Source organism: Caretta caretta, chromosome 9 (genome assembly GCF_965140235.1).
Source record: "Caretta caretta isolate rCarCar2 chromosome 9, rCarCar1.hap1, whole genome shotgun sequence".
Classification (NCBI taxonomy): domain Eukaryota; kingdom Metazoa; phylum Chordata; order Testudines; family Cheloniidae; genus Caretta; species Caretta caretta.
In genome coordinates, this window is record NC_134214.1 from 96,408,712 (window position 1) to 96,426,072 (window position 17,361).

The window sequence follows — 17,361 nt, forward strand, 5'->3', positions numbered from 1 at the left end:
GGCACAAAATACGTGGTCTCCGATAAGTGCCGACTTTGGCTGTGGAAAATTATGAAAAAAGAGTCCGTGTTTGGGGCTGAAGGGGTAGAAATGTTGTGGTTGGTGAACTAGAATGACTTTAACTAACAAGTCCATGTTTTCTGGGATGTATTTTTTTATTTTTTTTTCAAGCAAGAAATTAATTGCTTAAGTGCTGATTCCCTAGATCATCCTAGCCTGCTTTGGTTAATGAAGTGAGCCATGTGTTACTGCAACTATTGAAGTGTAGTACCATAATCATGCTCATTTCTCAGTTCGTTCATCCCAATTTGCGCTTGCACGGGGACTTTCCCAGTCTCACAGCCCAAGGGTGAAAAGCGTCTCTTTTGTGTGTGGTGTTTTTGCAGTAAACTGAAACTTGGAACTAAATATAGCAGGGCTTGACCTGATTCTGCTTGCACTTACATGGGTGTAAATTGGGCGTGAGTCCACTGAAGCCATGGGATTGGCGCTGTTGGAGAACAGCCGTGAGGTCAGACTCGGGCCTCCTTTTTCACAGACTGAAAATGCTAATGAAATAAGATAATAAAATAGCGAACTTTTGAAGCCAGCTATCTCTTCTCTTTCCCAGAAGGCAGCTGATTTGAAGCTGTAATAAAAAAACAAAACGTAACTTATGTACACCGTAGATGTAGAAACTCTTTACACCAATATTCCACATGAGGATGGACTACAAGCTGTCAGGAACAGTATCCCTGATGAGGCCACGGCACACCTGGTGTCTGAGCTTTGTGACTTTGTCCTCACCCACAACCATTTCAGATTTGGGGACAACTTATACCTGCAAGACAGAGGCACTGCTATGGGTACCCGCAGGGCCCCACAATATGCAAATATTTTTATGGCTGACTTAGAACAAGACTTCCTCAGCTCTCATCCCCTAGCGCCCCTCCTCTGCTTGCTCTACATTGATGACATCTTCTTCATATGGACCCATGGGAAGGAGACCCTTGAAGAATTCCACCTGGATTTCAACAATTTCCACCCCACCATCAGCCTCAGCCTGGACCAGTCCACACAGGAGATCCACTTCCTGGACACTACAGTGGAAATAAGTGATGGTCACATAAACACCACCCTATATTGGAAACCTACTGACCACTATACTTCCCTACCATGCCATCAGCTTTCATCCAGACCACATCACATGATCCATTGTCTACAGCCAAGCTCTAAGATACAACCGCATTTGCTCTAGTCCCTCAGACAGAGACAAACACCTGCAAGATCTTTATCAAGCATTCTTAAAACTACAATACCCACCTGAGGAAGTGAGGAAACAGATTAACAGAGTGAGATGGGTACCCAGAAGTCACCTATTACAGGACAGGCCCAACAAGGAAAATAACACAACACCACTGGCCATCATCAGCGATCTACAGCCTATCCTGGAAAACGATCCCTCACTCTCACAGACCTTGGGAGGCAGGCCAGTCCTCGCTTACAGACAGCCCCCCAACCTGAAGCAAATACTCACCAGCAACTACACACCACATCACAGAAACACTAACCCAGGAACCAATCCCTGTAACAAACCTTGTTGCCTACTCTGTCCCCATCTCTACTCTAGTGACACCATTGGAGGACCCAACTCCATGAGCCACACCATCAGGGACTCAGTCACCTGCACATCTACTAACGTTATGTATGCCCTCATGTGCCAGCAGTGCCCCTCTTCCATGTACATTGGCCAAACCGGACAGTCTCTACGTAAAAGAATAAATGGACACAAATTGGACATCAGGAATGGTAACATACAAAAGCCAGTAGGAGAACAATTCAATTTCCCTGGACATTATATAACAGATTTAAAAGTAGCCATCCTTCAGCCAAAAAAAACTTCAAAAACAGACTTCAAAGAGAAACTGCAGAACTAAAATTCATTTGCAAATTTTAACACCATTAATTTGGGCTTGAATAGGGACTGGGAGTGGCTGGCTCATTACAAAAGCAATTTTCCCTCTCTTGGTATTGACACCTCCTCATCAATTATTGGGAGTGGACCACATCCACCCTGATTAAATTGGACCTATCAACACTGGTTCTCCACTTGTAAGGTAACTCCCTTTTCTTCATGTATAATGTCTGCATCTGTAATTTTCACTCCCTGCATCTGAAGAAGTGGGTTTTTTTACCCACAAAAGCTTATGCCCAAATAAATCTGTTAGTCTTTAAGGTGCCATTGGACTCCTCATTGTTTTCATTGACTCAGTGGCCTTGGGATCAAGCCCTTCGATCAGGAAACAGGTTTCAGAGTAACAGCCGTGTTAGTCTGTGTTCGCAAAAAGAAAAGGAGTACTTGTGGCACCTTAGAGACTAACCAATTTATTTGAGCATGAGCTTTCGTGAGCTACAGCTCACTTCATCGGATGCATACCGTGGAAACTGCAGCAGATATTATATATGCACAGAGATCATGAAACAATACCTCCTCCCACCCCACTGTCCTGCTGGTAATAGCTTATCTAAAGTGATCATCAAGGTGGGCCATTTCCTGCACAAATCCAGGTTTTCTCACCCTCCACCCCCCTACACACAAACTCACTCTCCTGCTGGTAAAAGCTCATCCAAAGTGACCACTCTCCCTACAATGTACAATGTAGGGAGAGTGGTCACTTTGGATGAGCTTTTACCAGCAGGAGAGTGAGTTTGTGTGTGTGGTTTTTGGAGGGGGGTGAGGGGGTGAGAGAACCTGGATTTGTGCAGGAAATGGCCCACCTTGATTATCATGCACATTATGAAGAGAGTTGTCACTTTGGATGAGCTTTTACCAGCAGGAGAGTGAGTTTGTGTGTAGGGGGGTGAAGGGTGAGAAAACCTGGATTTGTGCTGGAAATGGCCCAACTTGATGATCACTTTAGATAAGCTATTACCAGCAGGACAGTGGGGTGGGAGGAGGTATTGTTTCATGATCTCTGTGTGTATATAATATCTGCTGCAGTTTCCACGGTATGCATCCAATGAAGTGAGCTGTAGCTCACGAAAGCTCATGCTCAAATAAATTGGTTAGTCTCTAAGGTGCCACAAGTACTCCTTTTCTTTTTTCGATCAGGAAACAGATTACTGAGGAAAGTGCTTCTACTGCAGGTTGTCAGAGGCTCTGAAAATCAAGTCTCTCTTTACCAGCTGACTGTGACAGGTCACAACCTTGCCTCTGGGTGGTAGAAGTGTTTTTGAAGGTTTTTTTGGGTTGAAATATGGCTACTTTCCAGGCGATGGGATATGGAGAAAACTGCTCCAGGTGATGAAACAAAGTTGGTTTCAAACCGTGTCCTGGGCAATGCAGGTAGATTAGATTCCTGTTGGTTCAGATGTGGAGAAATCAGACAGGAGCAGAGGATGGCTGTAGATGGAAGAGATTTGAGTAAAAACTGACCAGAATCCCATGCAGAATGTTTAGATTTTGTATTTTTATAGTTCAAGAACTCTAGGCTCTCAAAGAACTGGGAAGGGACTGAAAACCCAGCAGATTATTGCCATTCCAGATGACACAAACTAGATAATTACTAACTTGGAACTCCCCCCCCAGCCACTTTGCATTCATTTTTGTTGGATCAAGTCACTGGATTTTCTTGTTTCAGAGTAACAGCCGTGTTAGTCTGTATTCGCAAAAAGAAAAGGAGTACTTGTGGCACCTTAGAGACTAACCAATTTATTTGAGCATGAGCTTTCGTGAGCTGTAGCTCACGAAAGCTCATGCTCAAATAAATTGGTTAGTCTCTAAGGTGCCACAAGTACTCCTTTTCTTTTTGTGGATTTTCTTGGAAATGCTTATTGGATTTCCAAGGGAGCCTGCAAATGGCTGCAGTGGGAGATGTGAGCTGAGCATGAAGGGGGTTGGATTTTTGAAAAGGGAAGAGACCACATTAGATTTTCTTCATGACTTCTGTACATCCTTCAGGATCTCTTTAAAACCCAGCTTCAGTTCTTGTCTCTCAAGTTGTCATGTGACACTGAGCTTCATATACTGTCAACACAGCGGTCAAACTTTTTAGTTTGTGCTGCCAAAAATAAAATAAAATGCTACTTGTACTGTGATGTAAGTGTTGGGTTTCGCAAGCAAGCCAGCCAGCAGGACAGGCGAAAGAGTCCAAGTGTGTTCATTCAAAACGCCATGGCATCTATGTCAGCATGAGCAGCGTTTTCCATGTAACAGCAGGAATTAATGAAGAACATCCCAGTGTCTGCTCTGGGGACTGTGGCTGGTTTTGTGGTAACGGATGCGATGGGCTTTTGCAACACACAGCTGTCCTGACACTGCAGTTGTGGGCAGTGTGGCAGGGTTGTTGGTGAAGAGCAGTTTCCCACTGTCGCTCTCTTTAGACTCCTCTGTTCTGTTGTCTAAAACAGAGAAGTACACACGCAGCGCTTCCTGCTCTTGTATTGCTGGGCTGTTCAGGAGCTCAAAATGTCTTGCGTGGAAGGAGTTAAAAATACCTAGAGTTGGGCTTTGTGGAGTGTCTGCCTCAAGTGTAGTTTTTGGAATCTGCAGGGAGCTTCGGCTTCACCCCCTTTGGCTTTGAGAGCATTTGCACAGGGTGGAAGTTCTGTGCTGCTCTCTTCAGTGACGGCTCCATGCCTTGGTCTCCGTACTACGCCGTGAAGCTGCAATTTGCTCTAATCATACGGAGTGGAAGTGAATCCTGCCCTAAATGTCATTTAGTGGCAGAAAACTCGGGTTAAAGGGGCAGCTTCCTGTCTCCACCACCCATGGAGCCCTGATGGTTTGCTTTTTGTAAGTGTTTTTGAGAAGAGCGTGTGCAATCACATGAGTTTCTGGTAACTTTTAACAACGTGCTGAGCTCCCAGTATTGGATATAATCATGAGTGCATAGAGACTGAATGTCAGTCTGGAGTTTCTGCACAGTCCCATGCATTATATGCTGTGAGATGGGGTGGTTCTAATCTTGCCTAACGCTGGAGTTCTAAATCGAACCGTAAACAATGGTTCTACAGAGGGAGACTGACCATCGTTGTCCTGAGCTGTGTCGATACCCAGGTTGTGTTATTCCTAGGTCTTTGCTCCTGGGTATTGCAGGCTTTGGAGGGCACGTGCTCATCTTCCCTGGCCGCACCATTGACAAGTACAAATCCAGAGATCCTCTCAGGTCACAGGTTTGTGCTCTGATCCCGCTTGGTACATCGTGTCAGGGAAAACCCTTTTCACTCTCCTCCCCAGTTGTGGGACTTCACCGGGGCAGCATTTAAAGACGGGTCATCTCTGAAATTATTGTTCTGGGGCCATAGTAGTGAAGAGGAAGGTGGTGTTGGTGGAGGCTTCACCAGTGAAGGTCCTTACCAGGGAAAGGAGCCCATCCTCCCCACCGTCCACAGCCGCTGGTAAGTGCGAAGGATGCTGGGATCTCTCCCAGGGCACTATCCCTCGATCTTGCAGAGGAGAGGAGCATTTTCTTTTACCCTGAGCTGCCCCCATCTATGTGCTGGCTGAGACGTCTCTCTTCTTGTACTCTCCAAAGATGCTTAGCTGCTGAGGTGGGGTTGGGGGAAAGAGCTAGAATCATTTCCACCTCTGTTCTACCCCTGTTGTCTCTGAACTGGAGGGAGGAAGGAAGTTCTCTGTACTCCACTTCCTCTTCCTCCTCTCTCTCTCTCCCCATCCCTTTCCAGGGCATGCTGGTGTGTGGCGTTCTTAAGCCCTGTGTGAGCCTGGAGTTCTAAAGCACTTTGGGATCCTTTGGGGTTACAGTAAGACTGTGCCCCAGTGACCCTTCCTCCCATTGGGAGACCTGAGGGCCGTTAGCCGTAGTTTACTTTTGCGAGTCTAGTTTTCTTTGCAGCAGCTTGAATCAAAGCGCTTTGTTTGTGATTGAGAGACTATTTCCAGGCACATGGCATGGATCACTTCCACTTCAACTGCACGTATCAGGAGGGCCATCAGATGGCCGAGCCAAACCCTCAAGAAGAGGAAACACGGTCTCCCTCCAGGTCACTGTGAAGTCTCCAAAGCGTAAGGCTTGGCTCATCATTTGCGCGCTCGCTGTTGATCAGAATGCAAACTGCTCTCAGTGGGTTCATCTCCCCTTCTAGAGCCTGGCGAGCAGCTGATCCTTCTTGGCAACGAGAAGGGTTGTGCTCAGTCAAGTTCTTTGTTCCAATTTTGTAGTTTGTTTTATCCCTGCCCCTCCCTTTAAGTAGTTTTGTTTTCCAAGTCGACTTTTCCTGTAATCTCAGGCTATTAAAACTATTTTTTCCCCGTGTAAAAGTCCTCCTTTCTGAAAGGAAGAACAGCCCTTCCTTAAAGCATTTATTTGAGGCAGCGTGGCCTAGTGGATAGAGCATTGGACTGGGACTCGGGAGCCCTGATTCTATTTCTGGCTCTGCCACTGGCCTGCTGGATGACCTTGGGCAAGTTGCTTCACCTTTCTGTGCCTCAGATTCTCCAGATGTACAATGGGGCCCTCCTTTGGAAAGTGTGTTGAAATCTGCTGATGAAAAGCACTGGATATTTGTTATGTTGCCTGACTTATTGCACCAACACTCTGTTCCCATTTCCTTGTACCCAGGTTGTTGTTTTAGTTAACCAATTGCATGTTATTCCAAGTCTGCAAATCTGCACGTATCTCCTCTGTTTGCAGGCTCAGTGCCTTGTTTACTGGTGTGCCTTGTTGCCTCTACAGGAGAGGGAGAGGCTATGCAGACAGTCCAAGGACTAAAGACTTGCCCAGCCATCCAGGCAGCTGAGGTGGTGTGACAGTAATGTCTCACTTTGGAGAACACTTGGGGAAAGGGTCCATCCTGTGAAAACAAGGGATAGTGGTGGGGTGGGGAGGGAAGAGCATGAGGACAATGGATGGGCCAAATTCATTCCTGGCTTTTATGCCAGTGACACTAACAAAGTTGCACCAGGGATGAAGTTGGCTGAGTGTTTTAAGCCCCTTGGGGGGGGTGTGTGTGTGTGTGTTTCTAAACATCCTCAAAGCACTGAGGGTTCATTAACGGCACTAAAAACCTGTTGGCAAAAACTACAGCTTTTTGGTTGGTTAGTTTTCCCTGTTTCTCAGGCCAGTCCCCCCAGCCTAGAAGAGAATCACTGATCCTTTCCTACCTACCCCCAGTAGATCAGCCTTCTTCTTGAGCCCCCCTCAAAAAGATCAAACCCAGTGTTCCTCTCCTCCCCATGATCTTGGGGCACATTCCCTTCCCTGAGACCTCTCGCTCACCTGTTGCAGCCAGTAAGATTTCCCTCGCTCATGCCTTCTTGGATTCCCTGGCCAGAACCCTTCCCAGCCCCTGGGATCACCTGCCCTGGCTCGCTGGCCTGTCTGCTGCTCCCAAAGTTCGGGTCAAGAATCCGTAGCAAGGAAAATAGATCACATCAGAAGCACAGGCTAGAGGTTAGTTAGGACTGGACAGTGGGCGGAGGAGGTGACATGAAACTTGCTCCAGGTGAAGTCTGAACCATGCAGCACTTATTGCAAGCTGTTTTCTTGGCCACAATTGAACTCCCTGCCTGATTGCCCTGGATGGGCGGCCTGTAAATGGCTGTTTACAGTTCAGCTGTATTAAGTTTCATGCACTAGCAGAAATGGACATCCCTTCCAAATAAGCCTGGAACAGTTAGACTTTTGAAGTTTTTATACCTTGAGGGTGATAAGGCCTGTTGGAATCAAGAATGACTCTCTCAAAATCTGTGGAGTAACATCAGTTTAAGGTGGTTTGAAGGAGATTGCAAACAGGCTCATAAGTTTTGCTAGCACAATGTTATTGAGATATAGTTCACAATAAAAGCCATATAAAAAAGTCCTTGTTATCCTCACTCTGGGTAAGAAATATATTTTCCCTGCTATATTTTATTTATCTGTTTATTATGGTGGCGTATGATGATAACCGCATAACTAATTCTGATTGGTTCTCCCCCCCCCCACCTGTGTTAAAAGAAGTTGATTCTATATAATGCTGTTTGCATTTGGTGTTACAATTGTTGCAACCTTGGCTATATTTTTCTGGCTAAAATTATATGAAGAGCATGAGCCTGAATACAGGTGAAAGGATATTTGTTTAAAACTCCAGCTTTGCTCTGCTAAAGCATTGGACTTCAACCTTTCAATTAGAATCTGCTATCAAAGCACCCCATACCCTCCAGTGAAAGTGAAAAACTTTCCAGCTTGTCCCTACTTAAATGATCCCTCCTCCTGGAAAGCATTTGGTTTAGTTGAATGCGCTTCGCGTCATACCACACTGATCTTTGCTCAGCTTTTGTGCAGAGGTTGTTTTCCTTTTGATTTTGCTAGGGTTTTTTTTAATAATTTAAAACCAGTATTTTGCTTCCCTGGATTTTCACATTTTATCAAATGCCTGTTTGGTGTCAAAGCTAAATTGGTTTAAAAGCTATGGAATTCTCTATAAATCAGGAACTATGGCTGACATTATGGTCCATGTGGGTAAGAATAGTCTGTTTAGTTACTTAATTACTAAACGTTTTGTAGAAGCGTTGCAGTCAGGTATTAATTAAAATGCCACTTCTGTGAACAGTAACTGCCTGCAAACAGTCACGTAAAAACCTGCTACAAGCAGTATGATAAAAATGGGGTGATAAAATGTGGCAATAAAACAGACTCAGACAGAGAGCCATGTTTGCTGTAACGAGGAGTCCGGTGGCACCTTAAACATGAACAGATTTATTTGGGCATAAATAAATCAATAAACCTGTTAAGTATTTAAGGTGCCACCGGACTCGCATTGTTCTTGTGGATACAGACTAACACAGCTACCCCCCCGATACTTAGTTTGCTATAGATCAGCTGACTTTTGAAAATTGCCAAGGAGGTTAGGGGGGCGTGTGCATGTGTGTGCGTGCGTGTTCTTTAATAGTTGATTTTTAAATTTTTTTTTCCCCCTTCTGCATCAGTTGGTAAATGCAACGATACAAGGGTAGTTAGACTAAGGGCTTGTCTGCACTTACCAGGGGATCGATGCATTGGCAGTAGACCTGCTAAATCGATTACAGATCGCTCTCCCGTCAACTCCTGTGTTCCACCTCATCGAGAAAAGTAAGGGAAGTCGACGGGAGAGCATCTCCTGTTGATGTCGCGTAGTGTGGACCCCGCGGTAGGTAGATCTAAGCTACGTCTATTTGAGTTACGCTATTCACGTAACTCAAATTGCGTAGCTTAGATCGAATTTCCCCTGGAGTGTAGACAAGGCCTAAAACTGTTCTGTTACTTCAGAAATTCGAAGCTGAATAACTTGACTTAATATTTCCTATGCCTTTTGGATATATTTAGGGTAGGTTGCAACTCCCTTCGGTTGGGGAAAAGCTTTGTATTGTTGTGTGCTCTGTAAGTATCTTCAGTTTTTAGCATATTTCACTTTCTAAAATGTCTGGGGTTTTTTTTGTTCCCCCCTCCGCCCCATTAGATCCTTTTCTAGGACAGCTGTTTGTGATTACCTTGTGGAGTGAAGAGACAGCTGTGGTGAATTTAGAAGTTGTTTTGATTAGTTTAGTTGTTTCAAATATATTCCCCACGTGGTTCTTTCTGTTGCTTGGAGCCTCAGGAAAGCCGCCACTTGTTGTTTCTGTTAGAGTAACACAGTGGTCCCCAAACTTTGTGTGTGTGTCTGTGACGGGCCTGGGCAAGGCCCCTGGAGGGTGGGGAGGGAGCACCACCTGACCCAGTCCCACTCTGCCCCCCAGTGAATGAGGGATTGAACCCGAGTCCTGGTTCAGTGCCTCCATTGGCTGACATAGGAATTGCTAATTTTCCATTTGTTATACGTGTTATCAGCAACCATACTTGATCCTTTGTCTTATGCAGGGAAAGAAACCCCACAACCCTTAAATGATTTGAAGAAAACCATAAGCCCTGACATTTTGCTCTGCTGATGTCCTCTCATAGGCTTACCAAAGGAGATGAGGGTTTGGAACTCAAAACTGGTTACTTTGTATAGTAAGTCCATTACTTCCAGTTGCTTTATGCCCGAGCTGTAATTTATTGCAAAAGCAGGCACTTGAAACACAGCAATAATCCACAAAAATATTTTAAAAGAGAAGTTTAGGAAAGGGGGAGAGAGCTGTTTAAATGCTTATCTTGATTTGTACATGATGGAAACTGTGATACATTGTAGCAATAGTGCTCTGGTGTTGTTGTAATATATACAGCTAAGTAATACGCACTCAAAGCAGTGAGGGGGGTTAGGCAAAAAGATCACATTGTTGAGTTATGCGAGTTGTGCATCTGACTTCTGTGCATGGCTTTGAAAATGTGCCTTTCACAGGTTTCAGAGGAGCAGCCATGTTAGTCTGTATCCGCAAAAAGAAAAGGAGAACTTGTGGCACCTGAGAGACTAACACATTTGTTAGTCTCTCAGGTGCCACAAGTCCTCCTTTTCTTTTTGCCTTTCACAGGGTGGATTTTGAAGGGCAGACTAACATAAAGACTCTTAGTGGAACAGCTTCAGCACACTCATGTCTTTTAAAATATCAAATGGAGAGTGAATACTTAAAATACAGTTGGTATTTGTTTCTAGGCTGATGTTTTTAAAAGGAGCCCTTTGAACTCTAAATGTAGTTTGAACTTCAAGTTTGAAAGTTGATTAGTGTGTCTGTGAGCATAGAATAAGACCTCCAGATGGATTGATAGGCTTTTTAAAATAAGCTTAGAAGACAGGATAATTGTTTGGGAACACAGCTGAAATAGATTCTAAGCTTTTGTTTTCTGTCTGACCTGTTCCTGCATTTCTTGGTCTTGTGCACCATAAGGGCTGTTGGTCTGTTGAGGTGAGGGGAATGTCCTACATTGTGAGAGTGAGACTTAAGTGACTGCTCTTCTTTCCCAGTTTCTCTTCCTTTTTCTGTCTTCACTCCCATCTCATTTTCACATATTTCTGGTCCTTCTGTTACCTCATTATTATAGGACCAGCTTGTCCCTATCTGGAGGAAACCCTGTGAGTGAATAAAAGTCTGTAGGCTTGAGCTCAAAGTTTCCTGCAAGTTTTCTCCTCAACGGAGGTGGCTTTGGGGACATGGGGAGTCCACAAAGCCACTCTAACTGTGTCTTGATCATTGGAATCACAACTCCTCTTTAATAGGAGGTGTTTAATTTGTAGAAAACAGTTACAACTATATCTACAATTGTTTGAAAATTTACATAGCTTGAGTTCCAGTTCTGTCTCCCTTGTTGACCAGGAGCAGTACCCTCTCTGGCATATGTGCTACAGCAAGTGGCAACATCTAGTGTCTGAATAATATACTGCAAGTCAGCATAGGTATCATAAGCTTATGCAATCTATTTCCAACCCCTTGTACAGAGGCTGAAGCTGTCCAAATGGCATTGTAATAGCCAAAGGAGGAGGCTGGGGTAATTTGAGACCTCCCACGTTGTACATGTATGTTGGCCTAATAACTCCTAATCCTCCAGCCCCGTTTGCACGACACTTGTGAAAGAGCTTTTGCTTTATCAGAACCTGATTTAAAAACCTCTAATACCCTCAAAACCCACTGAGCATCGGCTTTATGTGGAGCCCTGCAGCTCTGGGTTGGGGTGGTCCTGATCCCCAGCAGCTCAACTGTGAGTGCAGCTTTGTTGGAAGGTCTACAGGTAGCAGCATAAGTCACAGTAGAGACTAATTGAATGTGGAGTGAGCGCTGGTGGTGGCCCTGAAACATCTCAAGAGGGATCCCTTGGAGTGGGGGTCATCCTCAAGTGAAGCAGGTAGGGTGCTTGATCTTCCTCACTTGCCAAGACGCCCTTTCCCCTTGGTCAGTGGTGAGGTTCCATGGATCTCGGGGCATCCACAGATTGCTGGAATCCTTGTACGGAGGGCCAGTACATCTGCACAGCCAGTGTCTTCTGATCCTCCTGGCATCCAAGCATTAACAGGACCTCTGCATGCACTCCCTGTTGGGCAGGTGTTTCCAGCAGGCAGGGAGAGAATGCATGCAATATCATGTTAACAGACAGCATAATCTTCTACCCTAAGCTTTCTGCGGGAATGATGAAGTGACCACCCCCAGACTCATCTCTCCCCCTCCCCCCCACAATCCGGGCTTCCATGCTCTTTAGATAAAAATACATTTGATCTGCCACTGCTTACCTGTGCAAGATAAATCTGAAAAATATTCAGGAGGTCCTGTTCCCTGACCTCTCCTGCAAACACCCAGCCACTTACAGAGGAGAGTGATAATGCAGCCAGTGGAAAAATCTAATTGTGTGATTCATCTCCTCTGTGGAGGAGCCTTGTGCCACGGGAAGCTGTGACATTTCTTATAGTAACTCCCATGCTGATTACTAGCCTTTCATACATGGAAAAAACAGGTAGATCCACCAGACAATGAGACTGACGCTTGACTCATAGATAAGCAATGTATTTTTTTTTTTTGGTTTTTATAGCAAAATCTAAATCTTGATTAAATACAGTAGAAAAATCCCTAAATCCTCTCTCTCGCTCTCTCTCTGCTAATATACACATATTAATGTGTATATTACACACAAAAACAGCAGCCTCTGCTTTTAAATTGCTGAGAACGCTGTAGTTAAGGTCTCCTTAAGCCTTCACAACCAATTAGTCAGTAACCTGTTAATATGGTTTGTAAAATAATGAAGTATTTAGTGCCATTGTCAAAATAGCAGCTTTCATTTACACAGCAAAATGAACAAATAACTTTTGTTAGTTACATAGAAGATTTTGTATGTGCATTCGCTTACATGTTAACTGGAAAATCAGAATAATTTGCAGTGGGTTGCCCAACTGTTTGTAAAAACAACGAGGAGTCCTTGTGGCACCTTAGAGACTAACAAATTTATTTGGGCATAAGCTTTCGTGGGCTAGAACCCACTTCATCAGATGCATGGAGTGGAAAAATGTAGGAGCAGGTATAAATACATGAAAATATGTGAATTGCCTTACCAAGCGTGAGGTTAGTCTAACGAGACAATTCAATTGACAGCAGGATACCAAGGGAGGAAAAATGACTTTTGAATGGTAATGAGAGTGGCCTATTTCAGACAGTTGACAAGAAGGTATGAGTAACAGTGGGGGGAAATTAGGTTTAGGTTTTGTAATGACCCAGCCACTCCCAGTCTTTATTCAGGCCTAATCTGATGGTGTCCAGTTTGCAAATTAATTACAGTTCTGCAGTTTCACATTGGAGTCTGTTTTTGAAGGTTTTTTGTTGAAGAATTGCCACTTTTAGGTCTGTTATTGAGTGACCAGGGAGATTGAAATGTTCTCCTACTGGCTTTTGAATGTTATGATTCCTGTTGTCAGATTTGTGTCCATTTATTCTTTTACACTCTGTGCGTGTCTTTATTGGTGTTGACATACTATATTGTCAGGTGCCTTGGAATTTCGTGGGATAGAGTGAGTTTTTAGTGCAGAAGATCACCAGAAAGTGGGCAAAGCAGGACAAGCCAGGCTGGGAAGAGAAGGCTGGTTGGACCACATAATGGCAGAGCTTCTCCTCCTTGTGGCATTCTCTGCCCAGATCTCTGGGGTGCAGCAGGTTAGTCAGGGGGTTTATGCTTATACTAGCTGTTGCAATTGAAAAAATTGAGGAGGAAAAATCAAAGCAGAATTGAAAAACTCAGTACTGACTCTAATGCAGACTGGTGAAGAAGAGGCAGACCTGTCTAACTGGTAGACATGGTCTTTGTTATAACTAGAGAATTGTGTGCTTCGTACGTTATTCCTTCTTCAAACAAGGAAGGGCTATGCTTATGGAGTGAACCTCGTATGTTTCATAAAAATGTTAGTGGGATTTTTCCTTTTTTTTCATTGTTTCTTTTTCTGATTGGGGAAGTTTGCAACATCCTGGTTAGAGTTCCCTGAGTGCATTTCTGGCAGTGCAGGAAGCTTTCATTTCCTCTCTCTTGAACTAAAGAGATGCTAGCAAACCATATTTGGCTCCAGTCTGCTCCCTCTTGGAGCCTTTAAAGAGACTGTGGGACTTGCTTCCTAGTGTCCAGCATTCTTCTTCAGTTTTAGAAGGCATTGTGTGAATGGCTCTGCCTCTCACTCCAGGATCTCAGGTTTGTGGTGCTTGCTGTTGCCTCGTCAGTACAACAGACTTGTCTGTGGCCTTGCTTTCTTCTCTAGTTTCAATGCAGTAATCTTCACTTCCTGGCTTCTCTCTCATTCTCATGCTCTGCAGTCCAGAGAGGTCTGACAGCCACAGCTCTTGCTAGAGGTGACAGTGCTGCATTGCACGTGGATAGCTGGTGACCTGCTTGAGGATGGAATGTACTACGTAACCGTAGAGATACTGGCTGCAGTTGTTGGCTTTTGCAAAAATGAAGGCGCTATATCGATCGTTCTGTAACTGCTCTCTAGGCTCGGAAGCCAGGCTTGGGGCGTGTGTGCTGCTCTTGGTATTTTTTGGAGCACGTTTCACTCAGCTCTTTTCTTCACAGAAAGGCAGCCTGTATTGTTAGTTCATCTTGATCATTTAAGCTGCATTCCAGCAGAGGTGTGTGGGCACATCTGCCCGTGTGAAAACCCACCTTTTCGAACTCCCGCGGATCCAGTTACAAGTAAGTTTTCATAGGTAGGGCAAAATCTCCCCCTCTGCTAGTATGGGGAGGGGCAACTTGAGGAGCTGAGCAGGAGACTCCTAGAGCAGCTCTCTGACATCCTGGCCTTACCCTGACCCCATGTGTGGTTTCGGAGGTGGGGAGGCATTGGGGAGTAAGTGGGGTGAGCATGAGAGGGATCGCTGGTCTCTGAGACATACTTCATCCGCGCTGCTCAGTGTGCGTGGCTTTGGCTTTTACGTTAAATAAGAACGGCCATACACGATCAGACCAACGGTCCATCTAGCCTAGTATCCTGTCTTCCGACAGTGGCCAGTACCAGATGCTTCCAAGGGAATGAACAGAACAGGGCAATCTGTCGAGTGAGCCATCATCACATGTCATCCAGTCCCGGCGTCTGGACTAAATGACACGGAGCTTGGAGGCACCCAGAGCACGGGGTTGCATCCCTGACCATCTTGGCTAATAGCCATTGATGCTGCAAGCTTTCCTCAGATCCTAGCTAATGCTGGACACCGCTAATCTAGCGTGAAAAGAAAAGGAGTACTTGTGGCACCTTAGAGACATCTGATGAAGTGAGCTGTGGCTCACGAAAGCTCATGCTCAAATAAATTGGTTAGTCTCTAAGGTGCCACAAGTACTCCTTTTCTTTTTGCGAATACAGACTAACACGGCTGTTCCTCTGAAACCAATCTAGCGTGAGTTTTCCAAGTGCCTTTTCTGCGTCTGGAATTTGTGTGTGGTTTGAGAAGCGTTTCCTGCAGCAGGGGCTTTTGAGCTGAATGGAATGTTAGGCCATGAAGCCAGAGCGTGTTAGCCATGTACCGGTGCAGCAGCAGAGAGCATGTTTGCCAGCCATTCGGCGCATGCTCAACGTATTGCACTGTTGGGTTGAGTTTCAAAGCAAACAACCTAAACTAAGGATTAAAAAGAGTGAGAGGAGTTTGTATGGTATCTGAGTGCTATATTAGCCTTTCTGGCTGTTAATTCCTTCAAGCAAAAGTTGGAAACGTTTCTGTATTAATTTAAAATCCAAGCCTTGAGTCTGGAAAATTCAGCAAAATCTGAGAAGACCCTTTCTATACAGGCTACACATGTGAATACCCTTAATTTTCTGTTTTAAAGTGGTCTAGACCTGTGACAGATACTGCAAGCAAATGCAGTATCTTTGGGGAAATATATTGTATTAAGTGCATCTATCCCTGTGAGCCAGGTATTTTATATATGATTGTGGCCTACTCCATAGGGGCGGGGTGGTTATCACAACTGTTTCAAGAACTAAAACAGTGGGAGGTGATTAAAGTGAATCACTTAGGACAGTGGTTCTCAGCCTTTCCAGACGACTGTACCCCTTTCAAGAGTCTGATTTGTCCTGCGTACCCCCAAGTTTTACCTCACTTAAAAAGTACTTGCTTAAAAATCAGACGTAAAAATACAAAAGTGTCGCACACACTTATTACTGAAAAATTGCTGACTTTCTCATTTTTACCATATAATTATAAAATCAATCAATTGGCATATAAATATTGTACTTACATTTCAGTGTATAGTCTGTCGAGCAGTATAAACGTCATTGTATGACATTTTAGTTTGTGCGGACTTCGCTAGTGTTTTTTTATGTAGCCTGTTGTAAAACTAGGCAAATATCTAGATGAGTTGATGTACCCCCTGGAAGACCTCTGCGTACCCCCTGGAGTACAGGGGTACATGTACCCCTGGTTGAGAACCACGGACTTAGTGGTAAAACACCTCTAGAGAGATACCACCCTCTGCGGGAACTTGCATAGACTGGTTCAGACTGTTTGTTTTTCACAGAAACCAACCAACAACGGAAGGGCTTTTGATGTAAAAAAGCTGGGTTTAAACTGACTCAGGGCCTTCTTTCTGATGCAGCAAACCGGCAGGACCTGCTGTTCAAGGGCCCCATCCCCATCCCCAGGGCCCCTTAAGACCGATGGGTGATGTCTGGTTAGCTTTTAGCATGTGGGGTGGAACTTTTATTGGTTTTAGTCTGTTTTCTCTGGAACGCTTTTGCCTTAAGAATAAAGGTGCTTGCTTAGGAGCAGCCGTGTGGCAACTTTTAACTGCCGGCAGTACTGTGCTCACAGCCCTTAGAGGGAGACGTGCCTTTAGACAGACTGCCTTGCTGGGGGATCGCAGTGTAAGGCAGTGAACTCTGTAGTTTTAAAATTCCAGGCTGGAGGAAGAGGGACACAAGTCTCCACCCACAAGAGGTGATGACTGAGAGCCGGAAACCTTAAATGAGTGTCCTTGAGGGATCACGGAGGAGGAATACAGGTGCATTCAAAGTGAAACTCTGACAGCGTCAGGAAAGCATTCTACAGAATCAGGCAAATCCCTACTGTTTAGAACGGGGAGGGCGAACTTTTTGGCTCGAGGGCCACATCTGGGTATGGAAATTCTATGGTGGGCCGTGAATGCTCATGAAATTGGGGGATGGGTGCGGGAGGGGGTGAGCGCTTTGGCTGGGGGTGCGGGTTCTGGGGTAGGGCTGGGGATGGAGGGGTTTGGGGGTGCAGGAGGGTGCTCTGGGCTGGGGCAGGGAGTTGTGGCGCAGGAGAGTCTCAGGGGGTACAGGCTCCGGATGGCGCTTACCTCAAGCTGCCCCCAGAAGCAGTGGCATGTCCTTCCTCCGGCTCCTATGCGGAGGCACGGCCAGGTGGCTCTGTGTGCTGTCCCGTCTGCAGGTGCTGCCCTTGCAGCTCCCATTGGCCGCAGTTGCTGGCCAGTGGGAGCTGCAGGGGCAATGTGCGGAGCCCCCTGGCTGCCCCTATGCATAGGAGGTGGAGCGGGGGACGTGTCGCTGCTTCTG

The 17,361-nt window shown here is 45.3% G+C and overlaps 1 protein-coding gene across 7 annotated transcripts in view; it reads left to right on the top strand.

Moving 5' to 3' along the window:
• ATP11C (ATPase phospholipid transporting 11C (ATP11C blood group)) overlaps positions 1–17,361 on the top strand; it is a 118,471-nt gene that overhangs the window by 23,591 nt on the left and 77,519 nt on the right. Inside the window, exon 1 of one of the 7 annotated variants that reach the window (XM_075132562.1) lies at positions 13,983–14,027. The exons of the other annotated variants lie outside the window; for them this stretch is intronic. Coding sequence (XP_074988663.1) covers positions 13,998–14,027 — 30 coding nt within the window. The 5' untranslated portion in view covers positions 13,983–13,997. Of the gene's footprint in view, positions 1–13,982; positions 14,028–17,361 lie in introns of those variants that run through there. 7 annotated transcript variants of the gene reach the window in all.